Source organism: Cyrtonyx montezumae, unplaced genomic scaffold (assembly GCF_038088225.1).
Source record: "Cyrtonyx montezumae isolate F1298 unplaced genomic scaffold, pur_monq_1.0 scaffold_92, whole genome shotgun sequence".
Taxonomy (NCBI): domain Eukaryota; kingdom Metazoa; phylum Chordata; class Aves; order Galliformes; family Odontophoridae; genus Cyrtonyx; species Cyrtonyx montezumae.
In genome coordinates, this window is record NW_027072103.1 from 198,454 (window position 1) to 214,770 (window position 16,317).

General features: G+C 66.7%; 3 protein-coding genes across 3 annotated transcripts; 1 reads left to right on the forward strand and 2 right to left on the reverse strand.

Moving 5' to 3' along the window:
* On the forward strand, nt 1-2,152 carry MYG1 (MYG1 exonuclease). Its single transcript, XM_065754673.1, has 7 exons — nt 1-174; nt 507-619; nt 690-849; nt 946-1,095; nt 1,176-1,298; nt 1,699-1,880; nt 1,958-2,152. Exons 1-7 carry the CDS (start codon nt 1-3, stop codon nt 2,142-2,144), a joined length of 1,089 nt encoding a protein of 362 aa, XP_065610745.1. The 3' UTR covers nt 2,145-2,152.
* Nucleotides 2,153-3,856: 1,704 nt separating this feature from the next.
* On the reverse strand, nt 3,857-8,847 carry AAAS (aladin WD repeat nucleoporin). The gene is made up of 17 exons (XM_065754658.1): nt 8,718-8,847; nt 8,357-8,480; nt 8,009-8,064; nt 7,805-7,896; nt 7,521-7,567; nt 7,047-7,145; nt 6,688-6,867; nt 6,351-6,494; nt 6,039-6,159; nt 5,712-5,836; nt 5,480-5,540; nt 5,309-5,399; nt 5,098-5,191; nt 4,919-4,986; nt 4,310-4,391; nt 4,067-4,151; nt 3,857-3,985 (listed from the first exon to the last, which is right to left on the reverse strand). Exons 1-17 carry the CDS (start codon nt 8,845-8,847, stop codon nt 3,857-3,859), a joined length of 1,728 nt encoding a protein of 575 aa, XP_065610730.1.
* Nucleotides 8,848-11,132: 2,285 nt separating this feature from the next.
* On the reverse strand, nt 11,133-12,594 carry SP7 (Sp7 transcription factor). The gene is given in 7 exon segments (XM_065754659.1): nt 11,133-11,167; nt 11,592-11,892; nt 11,894-11,953; nt 11,956-12,233; nt 12,236-12,310; nt 12,313-12,378; nt 12,381-12,594. Coding segments are annotated over 7 exon segments (1,029 nt in total).
* Between the last annotated feature and the right edge of the window lie 3,723 nt (nt 12,595-16,317).

Below are 16,317 nucleotides of genomic sequence, written 5' to 3' on the forward strand. Positions count from 1 at the left end.
ATGCGCGGCGCTCTGCGCGCCGTTCCGCTCATGGCCGCCGCCGTTCCCGGGAGCGGGGCCGGCCCCACGCGCGCCCGAACCGGGCCGGCCCCGCGCATCGGTACCCACGACGGCACCTTCCACTGCGACGAGGCGCTGGCGTGCTACCTCCTGCGCCTGCTGCCGCGCTACCGGGTACGGCCGCGGCCTGCTCGGACCCCTCTGCGCCTGGGCCCGGTGCCACCCTTCGGGCCCACGGTCTCATTAAGAGCCACGCCGGGGATCCCACCCCCACCCGGGGGACACTTTCAGGTCCCCAACCCTTCCTCGGGGCCGCCCTGGGGTCCCCAGCCCTTGTCAGAGTCCTTGGGCCCACCGTGGGGACGCGTTCAGGTCCCCGTTCCTTCAGTGGGGTTCTCAGCCCCACGTGGTGTCCGCCCTTCTGCCCCCATTTCCCTCCTCGAGGTCCCTGACCCCCCCCCCCAGTCCCACCCTGAGCCCCCCAGCCTCACCCCGTGCCTCAGCAGGATGCGGAGGTGGTGCGGACCCGGGACCCCCAGCGCCTGGCCCAGTGTGACGTGGTGGTGGATGTGGGGGGTGAATACGACCCCGGGAGGCACCGCTACGACCACCACCAGAGGTGAGACCCTCCACCCACGTGGGGTCACCGCAGAGGGGACCCCCCCCGGGCTGACTTTGCGACCCTGCAGGTCTTTCACCCAGTCCATGCAGAGCCTCAAGCCCAGCAAGCCCTGGACCACCAAGCTGAGCAGCGCCGGCTTGGTTTATTGCCACTTTGGCTCTCAGATCCTTGCTGGGCTCCTGGGCCAGCCGGAGGACAGCCCCGCTGTGACCGTGCTCTATGATAAGGTATTTCCACCCCACCGGCACGGCTTTCCCTCGAGGAAATCACCCCAGGAAAGAGGGGTTCTGTCCCAGGTGTTGTGACCCCCCCCCGTCCCCCAGCTGTACGAGAACTTCGTGGAGGAGATCGATGCCATCGACAACGGCATCGCGCAGACGGACGGGGAGCCACGCTACGCCCTCACCACCAACCTCAGCGCCCGCGTGGGCCACCTGAACCCCCGCTGGAACAACCCCGACCAGGACACCGAGGTGGGGAGGGGGCACGTGGGAAACGGGGGACGCAGGGCTGCGTTTTGGGGTTCTCTGCTGACCCCGTGCTGCATCCCCAGGCGGGGTTTAGGAGGGCGATGGAGCTGGTGGGCAGTGAGTTCATGGAGAGGTTGGACTACTATCACCGTGCCTGGCTGCCTGCGCGGGCGCTCGTGGAGGACGCCATCCAGCGCCGCTTTGAGGTGCTCCCCACGCTTGTTTTTTGGGGGGTGGGGGTTTAAAGGGTGGGTAGAACCCTGGGGCAGGGGGAGGTCAGGTCCCCTCAGCATTAACCTCCGTGCAGAGCTCAGGGAATGGCCGTGCACCCCGTTTATGTCTCTGCACCCCCACAGGCACGTGCGCTCCCCTTTTATCCAGCCCCATAACACCACACACTGTCACGTTGCTTCCCACACTCTCTGTGCGCCCTGAATTGTCCCCGGGGTGGTGGTGCATCCCCACAGTGCAGGGGCTGATCTGGTGGAGGAGCTCTTCAGATGGAAAAGTCACACGTGGGGAGGGGGAGGGGGGAAGCTGAGGCACAGGGCAGTGCTGGGGCACAGGGCAGGACCACCACGCAGCCACACCGTGTTCCCTCTCCAGGTGGATGCAAGCGGGGTGATGCTGGAGCTCCCACAGGGCGGCTGCCCCTGGAAGGAGCACCTCTTCATCCTGGAGAAGGAGCTGGCGCTGCCCGAGCCGCTCCTGCTCGTGCTTTTCCCCGACCGCAGTGGGCAGTGGCGGCTGCAGAGTGTCCCAGTGGGGCCGCGCAGCTTCGAGAGCCGGTGAGAGCCGTCCCCAGCACGTCCCCTGCCACGAGGGGACGGGAGCTCACCCCCCATCCCTTTCCCCCCCACTGCAGCCTTCCTCTCCCCGAGCCCTGGCGGGGTGTTCGTGACGAGGCGCTGTCCCAGCTCGCTGCAATCCCTGGCTGTGTCTTCGTGCACGCCAGCGGCTTCATCGGGGGCAACCGGACACGGGAGGGGGCGTTGGAGATGGCCCGGAGGACACTGGCACTGCAGCGTGGGGTGGGAGCACAGAGTGGATGAGTCCCCACCCCCACGGGATGCCCGTGCTGGGACTTTGCATGGGCTGCTGCTGGGAACCAGTCCTACTGTGTCACAGCAGGACACTGAAGCAGCTGTGCTGTGAGCTGGAGGTGCCACTGGTCCCGGTCACAGCGTTGGACCGGTGTGAGAACAGCTGTCAGATCGAGGGGCTTCTAGGATTCAGCACTCTGAAGACTGACCCGTAATGTATTGGCTGCCAACACCAGTAAAAACCAGTGCGTTCCCAGTGCATTTGCTGCTCGGGCAGTGGGAGCCGCTTTGGGGGTGTCCATGGGGCGCAGGGGGGTGCAAAGGGTCACGCACGGGGATGGAGAAGCAGCCGCAGCCTCGCCACCCCAGTTCCCCCCATCCCAGCTGCCCCTGGGAGGGGAACGTCACCAGCCCAGCTGTCCTGGGGGGGACATGGACCCCCCCTCACTGCCTCCTGCTGCAGCTGCGGGGCGATGTGGGCAGCCTGGCTCTTCCTGCTGGCCCTGGGGCTGCCCTGCTGCCCCCGAGGCTCCCGCTGCCCTTGGGGGGGTCCCCAGGGCCTTCCCCCCACTGCCGGCGGCCGCAATGAGACCCTGGTGGGGAGCGGGCAGCGCCGGGCGCCAGACGTGGCCGTGCTGGTGGCTGTGGGTGCGTGGCTCAGTGCCCTCCTCGCCTACGTGGGACGCTACGTGCGGAGGAGCCGCGCCGATACCCGCCTGCACCTCGAGTACCTGAGGGCACTGCCCTGCCAGCCGAGCCCCGAGGAGGAGGAGGAGGAGGAAGAGGAGGAGGAGACGCTCAGCACCGTCCTGTGACGCCACGGGCAGGAGCTACCAGCAGCACATCCAAACTGGGCAGCCCCATGGGTGAAGCGTCCCTGAATTTCTCCGGTGTGAGTCTGTGCTCTGTAGTTTACCCCATATCCTCGTGGCTCTCCCAGCACAGCCCCGTTGCTGCCGTCCTTTCCGTGGGGTGAAGGAGCAGTTTCTGTGTCCCATTTTGGGGCTCGGCTCTCAGGAGGGCTTTGAGGGTCCTGGCAGTTTGCAGTGTGGGCTGAGCGGGGCCCTCCCCACTGCAGGGATTACAGCGTAATCCCAGGGATTAACCACGTGTAATCCTGGGGGTTAAGCACTGCCCCCTCAGCGTCCCCCTGATCCCACTGCCCATCTGCTCCCCCAGCACTGCCCGGGCTCACGTGGGTCAGCACGGGGCTGCAGCAGCACTCAAATGGGTGGAGAGGGAAAGGTGTGGGGCTGTGCTGGGCCCAACTGAGCTGCAGCACTTCGGGTGCTTCCTTACGCCCTCGGGGTGAAGCCCCAAGGCTGCATTTAGGGCCAAGGAGCCCCCACAGCCCCAGCACTCAGCTGGGGGCTCCCACCCCCCTGTGCTGCACACGAACACTGAGGCGGGCACCTTAAATCTGCTTTAATTTTGGCACGCGATGGCTCTTCTCCTGCAGGTGCGCTCCGAACTCCGATGTGCAGCACCCGAGCCCCAGAAGCTTCAAGAACATACACCCCAAAACACTTCCCAAGGAAGAGCTCCCGTGTTTCCGTGGGTCCGGACAGAGCAGGAGGAGTCACCTCTGCTCTGCACCGTGCTCGGCCGTTCCCGTGGAGGTGCACACAACCTGAGGTGGTGCAGGACGGGAGCGGAGCCCACCGCAGCCCGGGGAAGAGGGAACGGAGCCCACAGGGAACCCCGGCCCCGAGGAGCTGCCCTCAGAGCTCCGAGAAGAGCGGCTGCTCCCGCACGCTGCTGCTGCCCGTCCGCACGGCGGGGCTGGCCAAGGGCTCACGGCCACTCAGGAAGAAGAAGGGGATGTGGCTGATGGTCCCCGTGGACCAGCACTGCGGAGGACAACGGTGCGAAGATGCGGCCGAAGGTTCCCCCGTGGGACACCTCCGCCCGCCGCAGCGCAGCGCACTCACCACGCTGAGCAGCGCTCCCTTCTCGAAGCAGGGCTGGAAGGCGACGAGCTGCGGCTCGGCACTCTGCTCCCCCCGCACGAATCCGCTGCAACGGAAAGGAGGGAACGGAGCACTGAGAGCGGCACAGCCCCGGGCTGCTGTCCCGGGAGCAGCAGCGTGGGATGGCTCTGCTCCACCCCGGCAGCGCCCGTGTTCAGCCGACCCCACAGTGCTGTGACAATCCCCCACCCCGGTGCCACGCACCACGGCAGGAGCTCGAACACGGGGCTGTTGCGGGTGCGGAACACGGCCACCACCGTCTGTGCCCCCGCAGCGCTGGGATCTCCTGCAGCGGAGGGAAGCGGCCGTGAGGCGGAGGGGCGGAGAGCTGAGGCTGATGTGGGGATTCCTCTCCAGGTGGGATCGTCCCGCTGCCCTCCAGCTTTTCCCTCCTGGTTTCCTCCCCCACCGCCTTTGTAGGGACAACAAAACCAAGCGGCCGAGCTCAGGTGGGACACGGCAGCCCCGGGGCTGTCACTGCCGTGCTTTTAAGGCTCAGCTATCCCGAGGCTGCTGCTCCAGCGGGGCTGGGGGGGTCAGGGTGCGATGTGGGCACTGTGGGAACACGGAGAGCTCGAGGTGGGGTGGGGAGAGGTGATTCATCTGTCTGAGAGGGAACAGTGCTCTCTCCTCGAGGGATATTGGGAGCAGACACGGCTCAAAGTCAGCAGGGGGGTACGGGGGGGGGGGGGGAATGCTTCATGTGGAGGGGCAAAGCCACAGTGAGAAGAGGGCACAGCCTTTCCAACCCCGCAGGAAGGGGGGATTGGGGCAAAGCCGGCATGGAGCAGCCCCCCCCCCCACAGCTCTGACCTCGGATGATCACCGCCAGCCGCTCCCCGGTGGGGTCCCACGCCATGGACTGAACCGTTCCTCCGATCCTGGAGCAGAGCACAGTGAGCACCCACCAACATCCCCAGGGCTGGAGCTGCTGGGGGGGGGGGGGGCACGGGGCCCCTCCACCTCCCAGCACTGTGTGCCCTCAGACCCACCTCTCCTCCCCGTACTGCGTCTCGAAGGCGGTCTCCGACAGATCTGCCACGATCGACGCTGCTTTGGAACCTCCCACGTGCCCCTGCATCGCCCCTGGAACAAAGCCCCCAGGAGCCCGCTCGCTTCTGCTTCCCCGCTCCGCTCCGCGTGGGTTCTCCCACCGCCCCAAATCCGCACTTCTGTTTCTAAAGGGGGGGGGATGTCACTCACCCCTGTACTCAGAGAAGGACAAGGAGTAGATGATGGACTCCCCCAGCACTGCGAAGAGCAGCCGGCTGCCGTCTGGGCTCCAGCACCCCGTCTGTGGGGCACGGGGACGTCAGAGTGCCACGCGCACCCCCACACGGTGGGAAATGCCCCTCCTCACCGTGCCCACCCCACCTGGCAGCGCCCTTTGATCGTGGGCCACTTCTCACACGTCCACGTCTGGGCTTCCCACACTCTGTAAGAGACAGAATGGTGTGAGAGGGATAAACCGCCCCAAATCTGCCCCAGTTCAGCCCCTCTGAGAGGAGCCCGAGGAGTCGGACCTGGCTTTACCCCCCATCTCTGACACGGGGGTAAGGGGAGCGGCGAGGACACAAAGGGAGGGAGGAGCGGGGCAGGAGCTCACTTGAACACTGCTGAGGGAGTGGCTGCCAGGACCTTACTGCCATCGGGGGACCACGCCAAGAAGGTGACCCCGCCGCCCCCGAACCACTGCAGCCGGACACAGCTCTCGGTGGACACATCCCATACCTGGAGGGGGGCACAGAGGGGCGGGGGGCTCGCAGCTCTCCCACCGCCAACCACAGCCCAGAGGTGGTGGGCTGAGGAGCGCTGACGCTTCCAGATCTCAGTGCCCCAAATTCAGGACCATCCTCTGAGGTAACGCTGTCCCCAAAGGTCACACCACCTCCTGAGTGATGGCTCCAGACCCCAAACACGGCCCCACGCTCACCAGCATGGCCGTGTCCACCGGTGAGGCCGAGAGCAGCAGCTTCCCGCTGGGGGCCCAGGCCAGGCTGGTGACCGGGCTGTGCCCGGGGTAGGACAGCACCTGGGCACAGCCAGACGAGGGTCTGCGGGGACAACAACCACAGCTGATGGGGGACAGGAGGGACGCCGGCGCCTGGTGATGCACCACACCGGGTTCTGTACCCCCAGCAGGACGGACAGCAGCCCGGTTTAACCCGAAACGGGGCGGGCAGCCCTCGCCGTGAGCTGCGGGGTCAGGGACACGAGTATGGGAACGTCACTGTGGGAACGTCACCTGGTGGACAGGGACGTGGGGTCCAGGTGCCACACGAGGACGCAGCTCTGGCAGGCGACGGCCAGGATGGAGGCACACAGCGGCTTCCAGGCGACGGCGGCCACGTTCCTCTGCAGACGGTGCTTCAGCGACGGGATGGTGGCACTGCGGGGGGGAGGGGGCGTGATGAGGGGCAACAGTGGGGTCACAACACCGTGGGACATCCCCGGGGACCTCTGCCCAGCCCTGACCGCGGTGGGTGCCTAAAGCTCATGGGGAGGGGGTCCCGGTGTGAGCGGTGCCCGTAGGGGCCACAGAGGGGGCCCAGCCGGGTGACACGGGCGCGGCCGGAGCACACCTCGTGTGGTTCAGCACCCACAGCCCGGGGGGAGGGCTGGCACTCGCTGGCTTGAAATCCCAGCTGGGGGAGAGCGGCTCAGCGGGGCAGCACCGCTTGGGCCGCAGCATGAGCCGGGACAGTCTTCTCTTAAGGAGGGCTTTATACGCCTGCCGAGACCCGCCGGGGGAGCAGGGAGACCTAGAGGAGAAACGAGGCTGAAGGGCGAGAGAAAGCCTGGCTGGGGGGTGGGGGGTGGGGGGGAAAGGGTCCCAGCAGAGCTCTGTGAGAAGTTCTGGGGATGGGGGCGGAGGGGAGGGGTCCCGGGCGCGTGCTCGAGGTGGGTTTGGGACGGTGGGTGGGCGCTGCCCCCTCCTCACCTGCTCGAGTTGTAGACCCGGACGGAGTCGTCCAGCAGAGCCACGGCGAACTTGCTGGTGTGTGGGTGCCAGGCGAAGGCACGCACGCTGCAGCCGACCCTGGGGGGGTCGAGGAAAGGGGGTGGGGAGCAGCCCAGGCCCCGTCAATCCCCGCTCCCAAAGCCACCGCCAAAATAAAGCTCAGCTTTCAGCGCTCAGTTCCTCCTGCTGGCAGTTACTCCCAGGCTGCTCAGCAGTCCCTGCTCACTACTGAACAAAGCCCTGGTGAAGTTGAATGCTGCTCAGGACCAAGCAGCCCCAGGCGATGGGAACCCCCTCCCTCAGCATCGCTGTGCTGGGGACGCTGAGCACAGAGCACCGTGGCCCCGTTCTGCAGCCGTGGAGGTACCAGAGGAGGGGGTGACACACACACACACACACACACACACACACACACACACGTGCATGGACGTGCTCACAGCACACAGCACTCACCAATCCACCGCCTGTGAGAAGGCAGCGATCATGTCCTCGCTGCTCAGCTGCAGGGGAAGGGCAGACGTGGGGAAGTTAGTGCAGGCCCCTTCCCTCCTCCGCTCCCATCCCTCTGGAGCTCTCTGCTGCCCCAGCTCCTTTCAGCACCCTTTCTCCTCCCGTTACAGAAGGGAACCCGCTGTGTTTTCAGTTGTGTACCACCACACTGAATGCAGAAAGGAGCTCTGCCCCCCTCCCCCCCTCCAACCCACGGCACCGCGCTGTCCCAGAGCCCCCAGACCCACGGAGAGGTGCGGCAGGAGGGAGCCATGCAGGGAGGAGAGCCAGCGGCACACGGTGAGGACGCAGCTCAGGGCCGTCTTCACCCACTGCAGCCCTGCAGAGAGCACGGGGCTGTCAGCACTGCCCCACCGAGAGGGGATCCACGGGAATGGGGCAGCACGGAGCAGCACCCTGCGGAGCTCCGGGGACCTCCTGACCCCACTCACCCTCCTCCTCAGCACTGACGATCTCCTTCAGCAGCCCGCACAGCCCCACGTCCCGCCTGCAGAGACACAAATCAGTGTGCATGTGGGGACCCCACGCTGTCCCCGTGTCCCCACACTGGGGGCCCAGCACTGAGCCCCCCCCCCCCGGCCCCCAAAAAACCCTCAGAGCAGAACCACAAAGCCCTGGATGGGGCAGGGGGAGGTGAGGAGGCCGCAGAAATGGGGTCTGCGTGGACCTCTGTGGGGTCCTGAAGGTGCAGCGGAGCCCACACAGCCCCAGTGTAGGGCAGTAACAAAAGGGGCTCTGCGGGGCTCAGCACCAGCACTATTTGGGGGGGGGGCACTCACCAGGCGCAGAGGACCCTCTTCCACAGTGCCTCGCGGTGGTACAGGAAGGGCTGAGCCCCCGGCTCGGGGCGGCCGGGACCCTTCAGGCCGTCCTCAGCAGAGTGAGCGTGGGCAGGGCAGCGAGCTGGGGGGGCAGAAAGAGGGGGTGCAAAGGGGGTACAGCACGGGGTGGGTTCAGCACGGGGTGGTTCGCTTCGAGGCGGAGGAGGTATTGCTTTTTGGGGGTGAAAGTGGGGGGGTGAAGGGGTGCGCAGCAGACTTCGGGGAGAAGGACGGGGGGGGGAGCGGTCCAAGAGCACTTTTAGGGGAAAGGGGTGGGGGTCTGTGCCACGTATCGCTTTTGGGGGGGGGGGGGGGAGACTCCTCACCAGGCTCTGGAAGTCGAGCGGCAGCGGCTCCCCCCACCGCCCGCAGATCAGAGCGTTATTGAACTCATAGAGGGTGACGGACCCCGGGGGGGGCGGGGGGGGAAAGAGCGCCAGAGAGCACATGGCGACCCCGCGCCCGGAGCGCCGCTCCACCGCCGACGGAGCGCCGCGAGGGTCAAACGGCGCCGCGTTCCGCACTGCGCGTGCGTGCGTATGGGGAGGGGGGGGGGTGTTAAAGGGGCCGCGGTTCTGCGCGCGCAGCGGTCGGGCAGCACCGAGGGTCTTCCCCCCACCTTTCCCCTCTCCTCCCCCCCTCATCCCCCTCCTCCTCCCCGCTCTGTGTCTGTTCTCTCCTCGTAAAAAGGCTCTATGGCAAATCGCGCGGTAACGGGAGCTGATCGTTTTGTGGGCCCACAGCCGGCGGCGTTGGCCCTTTAAGAGAGGCGGTGCCCTCTCGCGGGGGGCGGGGAAACGGCGCGTGGCGCTGCTGGCGCGCGCGTGCGTGGGGAGCGCTCCTTCCGCGTGGGGAGTGCGCGTGTCCGCGCTCCGCGCTCCCGCAGGGCTCTCACTGGGGTCCCCGCTCCGTCGGGGTGCCGTGGTGCCCCCTATGGGAGTGCTGTTGGGGTCCCACGGGCGCCGCTGTGGGATCGCTGCGGTTGGGAGGGGCCGCTGTGACCCCGGGAGCGCCCTATGGAGTTCCGCTCCGATTGGGGTCCCCTGAGCGCCTGCGTCCCCCTCCGGAGGGCTCCCATGGGAATCCCCAGCGTTGGGGTCCCGTGGGTGCCCACCCCTGCTCTGGGGTCGCGTGGGTACCTGCATCCCTGTGCGTCGGGGTCGCGTGGGTTCCCCTACGGGAATCCCCCCGCATTGGGGTCTCCCGGGAGCCCATATGAGAATAGGTCGCTATGAGAGGGTCCCCTGGGTTCCCGCACCCCTCTCCCCCCCCCCCCCCCATCCCATCCCCTCCATTTGGATCTCCCCCAGCCCCTCTTCCCGGGCTCTCCCCCCCCCCCCCCCACTCCAAATCCCACTTTCGGGTCGCTTTTATTACGTTTATCTCCGTGTTTTCCTTCAGCGGCCGCAGGAGTTATTTTAATTTTTTCAGGATATTAAATAAACGCTCTGCCGGGGGGGGCGGGGGGGGCTGCGGTGGGGGGCCCTGCATTCCTCACCCGTTACGGAGCGAGCGGGGTTTGATAGGAGACAACGATTTGGACGGCGCCGATCGCTGGGAGACATCAGAGCCACCGCAGCGCTGGCGTGGCCGCCCCCCCCTCAAATCCCCAAAGCCGGGGGGGGGGGGGGGGGGCTCGGAGGCCGAGGGTGGCTTTGGGACCGGCGTGGTTTTGGGGAGGCTCCCGTTTGGGGTTTGGCTCCGGGATGCGGACGGATGTGCTCGGCGCCGTTGGCAGCGGCCCACCCACGGCGAGCGGCGTTTTGGGGGAAAAGCCCTAAAAACCGAATCCTTTTTTTTTTGGGGGGGGGGGGGGAGATGTGACGATGCAAGCTGGCACCCACCACCCCAAATCCCCCCTTCGTGGGGGTGGCACTGCAGGGACGGTGCTGTGGCAGTGCAGGAATAAGGGGGGGAAAGGGGTCTCCTGTGCCTCAGTTTCCCCTCCCGGGTCCCCCCCCCCCTCAGCCCTTTGGCGGTGACTCAGTGCGGTGCCACGCGTGGCGCCCGCGGGTGGCACTCGGGGCTGTGCCACGCTGGCACGGGACGCGGCGCTGCCCTATGGGCGCTGGCGCTCCGCCCGCTCCTCCTCCCTCCGCCTTTTTCCTTTTTTTGGGTTTTCAAAAAAAAAAACAACAAATCCCCAAAAGAAACGCAACAAAACGCCCCAAAAAAGCCCCGCGGTGCGGCGGGAGCTCAGAGCGGGGGGGTGTCCCGCGGTGCGTGACGTCGGGGTGTCCTCGGTCACACGTGGCCCCACACGTGTCGCAGACCCCACGGCAAAGCTGAGCGTGTGTGGGACGCACACGTGTGTTCCCGAGCGCAGATGTGATTGTGGGGACCCCTCTATGGGTGCCCCCGGGGTTTGGGGACACCCCCGTGTGTAGGGTCGCAGCTGTGGGGTCACTGCTGCTGTCCCAGTGGGTCCCCAAAAGGAGTTTGTGGGGTCGCTGAGCCACAGGGACATGGGGACACCCCGATCCGAGGACATGGGGTCATGAGTGCGGGGATGTGGGCCCACGAGGACCCAGGGAGGGGGGAGAAGGGGGCAGAGCAGAACCACCCCCACCCACACAGCGTGGGGTGCACCGACCCCGAGTGGGGACGTCCCACATCGGGGCACTGTTTGGGCCGTGTCTGCACCGTGTCCCTGTGCCTCAGTTTCCCCGCTGTGAGATGGGGGGGGAAGGGGCACCACAGGCTGCTGCTGCTCCCGGTGAATCCCTTTATTGCATTATTGTTTATTATTTTTTTGGGGGGGGTCGCCAGCTAAAAGGGGAGGGGGGTACATCAGCACCTCACAACCTGGGCAGGATAATAAGGCGGGGGGGGGAGGGGGGGGAACTTGGTCCCTGAGCTCTGTGCGGGGTAAGAAAAGTTGGGGGGGGGGGAGAAAACAAAGTGGGGAGGGGAACAAAGGGAGTGCCACCTCCAACCCCCCCGGCGCACCGCCCCCCCACGCCATAATTTAAGACATAAATTACAATTGATAAATTGATACCGGGGCGCGCCGCTGTTTCTGGATGAGCGGTGGGGGGGGGAGGGGACCCCGAAATAAATACCGAGGAGGGGGAAAAGGAGTTCGGGGGGGAGGGGGGGGGAAAGGGGGGGGGGGTCAGATCTCCAGCAAGCTGCCCGCCTCGGGCTGCCCGCGTCCCGCCGCGGCGACGGAGCGACGGAGCGGAGCGGGGACCCGGGCGGGGCGGGGGGAGGGCGGCCGCGCTGTTCGGGGGGGCGCGGGGGGGGGGCGGCTCCGCGGGCGCTTTGGGGGTCGCGGGGTCCGCGTGGGTCTTCTGGTGTTTGCTGAGGTGGTCGGAGCGCGTGAAGCGTTTGCTGCACAGCACGCACGTGAATTTCTTCTCGCGGGTGTGGGTGCGCACGTGGCGCTCCAGCTCATCCGAGCGGGTGAAGCGCTTCCCGCAGAAGAGCCAATTGCACACGAAGGGCCGCTCCCCCGTGTGCCAGCGCAGGTGCGCCTTCAGGTGCGACGCTTTTGCCGTACACCTTCCCGCAGCCCGGGATGTGGCAGCTGTGCACGGGCTTCTTCCGCAGCGCGGCCCCGCCGCCCCCATGCGCTCGAGCTCCTGGCAGTTGGGGCAGTCGCACGTGGCGCGCCCCCCCGGGAGCCCCCGCCCCCCACTCCTCCTCCTCCTCCCCCTCCTCCTCCTCGCAGCGCTTTGCCCCCCCCCGCTTCGCTTTTCGGGGGCGGTGCCGCCGCCGTCGGGGGTCACCCCCGGGGCTCCGCCGTAGGGCGGGGGGTTGAGCGCCCCGAAATCGGCCCCGTAGGACGGCAGCGGGGGGCTGAGCGCGGGCTGAGCCTGCAGGGAGCCCTGCAGCCCTCGGCCGCCCCCGGCCCCCCCAGCCACCCCCCGTTGGGGTGCACGTCCCACCAAGCGGGGGCCGCCGGCCCGAGCCCCCCGGCAGCCCCCCCCCGATGCCGCCCTTATACCAGGAGCCGTAGGGGTGCGGCATTTCCAGGAGGGGTACACCCCCGGCAAACAGTCGCCCGTCGGGTGCCCCTTGGCGGCCACGACCACCGGAGCCCCCAGCACGTCCTGGGTGGCGGTGGCCGTGGGGAAGGGGTGCCCGAAGGGGCCGTAGTCGGGGCCGTACGGACCGGGGGACGCCTGGGGGCTGACGGAGGGGGACAGCAGCCCCGCGGCGCTGGGGAAGGCGGCGGTGTAGGAGTCCCCCATGGCGGCGGGGGGCGGGGGGGCACCCCGAGGTGTGCTGCGGGGATGGGGCGTCCGTCAGCGCGGCACGGGGCCATGGCGGTCTGCGGGGAGAGGAAAAGGGGGGGGGTGAGGGGGAGGGGAGCGGGGGTCGGGGGGGGTACGCGGCGCAGTGGAGCATCTGTGCAGCTGAGCACTGCGGGGGGGGCACCGTCCCCACCCCCACTGCCCCCCCCCCCGCGCACAGGGGCTGCTCTGAGGGCTCACAGTGGGGCTGTGCTGGGACCCCCGCACCCCCCCTCCGCCTCCCCCCCCTCCCAATCTCGGCTCCCGACGCCTTTATGCCCTTTTAATCAAATTACACTGCGGCCTTCCCCCCCTCCTCGGCGACTTCCTCTGCTTTATTCCCTCCAGCCCCACGCCGGCGGGCTGAGACCGGGTGTCACGAGCTGCACCCCCACCCCCACCAGGACCCCCCCCTTTCCTTTTTTTTTTCCTTTCACCCCTTTTTTTTTCCAGCTTTATATATATAAATATATATATATATAACCCCCCCCTTCGGTTATTGCTCCTATTTTTAAGCCGCGGCCGCAGCGCTCGCGGCCCTCCAAGGATAACAAGGGCCAGGCTGTGCCCGGGAACGCTGCCCCAACCGCCGCAGCCGCACTAATTGGAACCAGCGTCCGACGGAGCAGTGCTGAAAATAGGGAGCACCTCCCAGACATCGCTCCGGGACACGGGGAGCGGGGATGCGGGCTGAGAACGGCGTGAGCTCAGCGCACGGATGGGACGGGGCGGCTCCGGGTCCCCCCCCCCTCAGCCCCTCCCGTGCCGCTGTCGGGGTCGCTCCGTCCCCGGGTCCCTGTACCCGGGCTCGGGTTTGTGGTCCCCATCTGTGGTCTCCCCAGAAGCCGTTCCCTGGTCCCCGGTTCCCCCATTCCCCAGTCCCAGTTCCCCCAGTCCCAGTTCCCCCAGTCCCAGTTCCCCCTGTTCCTCTTCTCCCAGTTACCCCAGTCCCCAGACCACAGCCCTTCCCTCATGTTCCAATTTGCGGGTCCAAATCCCCAACCCCAATTCCACGTCTCCAAACCCCCTCCCAGGTCCCGAGTCCCCGTTCCCCTGTCCCCATTCCACATCCCACGTCCCATCCCAGCATCCCAAGTCCCAATCCCTGCTCCCTTGTCCCTAAACTCCATTTCTGGCCCCTCATTCTCAGCCCTTTGTCCCCCATCCCACGCCCCCAGACCCATTTCAGGTCCCCATCCCCACTCCCCATCCCCGTGGTGCCACTGTCCCATCCCCAACCTCACTGCCCGTCCCAAACCCCGCGCCCACCTTGTCCCCTGTCCCCTGCCTCAGTTTCCCCATCCCCACTGCTCCCTTCATCCACAGCCACCCAATGCCACCCGTCCCACACGGGGGACAGCGCGGGGCGGAGGTGGCACTCGGCACTGTCCCCCATATGGGCACGGGGACAGCAAGAGTGGGGATGAGACCCCGCGTGGGGATGTGTGTGTCCCCATCCCCGGTCCCCGCGGCTCCCAGGACTGTGGGGCCGTCGGTGTCCGCGCTGTCCCTGCACGGCTGTCCCCGGTGGCCCCGTGCCAGGACCAGGGTGGCACCGCCCCGGGGACAGACGCGTCCCCAACCCATAGGGGTCCGGGGCACAGAGCTGTGGGCACAGCCGTGTCCCCAGTGGCATTGGGTGCTGCGATCAGGGGGTGTTCGTGTCCCCCAGTGCCGCCGTGCTCCGCTGTCCCCTGCGTGCCGACCCCACGGGGCCTCGTGGCAGTGGCGATGGGGACAGCGGTCTGGAACGGCCCCAGCTCGTCCCCATGGACACCAAACCTCAGCGCTGCCCGACCCGGGGGTCCCTGCCCTGCGGGGGTCCCGAATCTGAGCGCACTGCATCACGTGGTCCCAAATCCCAGGGGTCCCACATCCCGAGGATCCCATACGGCAACAGTCCCGAGCCCTGGGGGTCCCAGAGCCGGGGATTCCTGCGTCCCGGGGGTCCTCTATCCCAAGGGTCCCTCACCCTGAAGGCCCTATACCCAGGGGTCCCATATCCCGAGGGGCTGAGGTCCCAAAGCCCGGGATTCTGCATCCTGGGAATCCCATATCCCGGAGGTCCTGTATCCCCGCGGGGGAGTCCTGCATCCCGACGCGCCAATATCCCAGAGGTCCCATGCCCTGATGAGGAGAGGGGGGTCTCCCCAATCGCGGGGGTCCCTGTGCCCGCGTGCCCCCCCTCCAGCCCTGCGGAACCCCCCAGTGCCGATGCTGTCCCCATGTCCCATATCCCCGTGGTGTCCCCGTGTCCCCATACCCTGGCGGTAACCCCATGTCCCTCGTGTCCCCACGTCCCCGCGGTGTCCCCGTGTCCTCACCGCTCTCCGGGCTCTGTGTGGGTCGGTGTTACCGGGGGTGCCGCGGTACCGGGTCCGGGTCCGGAGCAGCACCGCCGCCGCCGCCCCGCAGTGCCGCTGCGCCGGGGCCGGGACCGGGAGCCCTCCCCGAACCGCCCCTATAGGGCGGGGGGCGGCGGGGCCGGGCCGGAGGGGAGGGAAGGGAAGGGGGAAGGAAAAGAGGGAGGGGGGAGAGGGGGAAGGAGGAGGGGAAACGGGAAAGGGGAAGGAGCGAGGAGGGAAGTGGGAAAAGGTGGGGGGAAGAGTGGGGGGGAGTGGAAAAAAGTGGGGAAGAAGTGGGGAAAAAAGTGGAAAAAGGAAGAAAAGGAAAAAATAAAGGGGAAGAGAAGAGAGAAAGGGGAAAAGGAAAAGGGGAAAAAGGAGGAAAGGGGGAAAAGAGGGAAAGGGGAAAGGGGAGGAGAGGAGAGAGGGGGAGGGGGAGGGGGGAAGGGGAAGGGGAAGGGGAAGGGGGAAGGGGAAGGGGAAGGGGAAGGGGAAGGGGAAGGGGAAGGGAAGGGGAAGGGGAAGGGGAAGGGGAGGGAAGGGGAGGGGAAGGGAAGGAAGGGAAGGGAAGGGAAGGGAAGGGAAGGGAAGGGAAGGGAAGGGAAGGGAGGGAAGGGAAGGGAAGGGAAGGGAAGGGAAGGGAAGGGAAGGGAAGGGAAGGGAAGGGAAGGGAAGGGGAAGGAAGGGAAGGGAAGGGAAGGGAAGGAAGGGAAGGAAGGGAAGGGAAGGGAAAGGGAAGGAAGGAAGGGAAGGGAAAGGGAAGGGAAGGGAAGGGAAAAAGGGAAGGAAGGGAAGGAAGGAAGGAAAGGAAGGAAAGGAAAGGAAAGGAAAGGAAAGAAAGGAAAAGGAAAGGAAAGAGAAAGGAAAGGAAAGGGAAAGGAAAGGAAAGGAAAAGGAAAGGAAAGGAAAGGAAAGGAAAGGAAAGGAAAGGAAAGGAAAAGGAAAGGAGGAGAGAAAAGCACTGGGGAAAGTGAATGGGAGAAGGAGAGGAGGAAGAGAAGAGGAAAGGGCAGAGAAGGGAGGAAGAGAGGAAATGAAAGGGAAAAGCGATGGGAAGGAGAGAAAGGAAAAGGCAAAAGGGAAAGAGAGGAACAGGAAGGGGAAGGGGTGGAGGGGATGGGGGACCCTATGGGCCTCTGGGGTGAAGTGGGGTGAAACCGCCCCAAAATGGTGAGCAGGGGACAGAGCAGGGATAGGGACAGAGCCAGGACTGGGGTGGGAAGGGGGGAGGGGGACCCACGGTGGGGACTGGGGAACTGGGGTGGGATGGGGTCCGGGATGGGGACGAGGACAGGGACGGGGGGTCCTGGGTTCAGAGCGGGGGACGGGGCCGCAG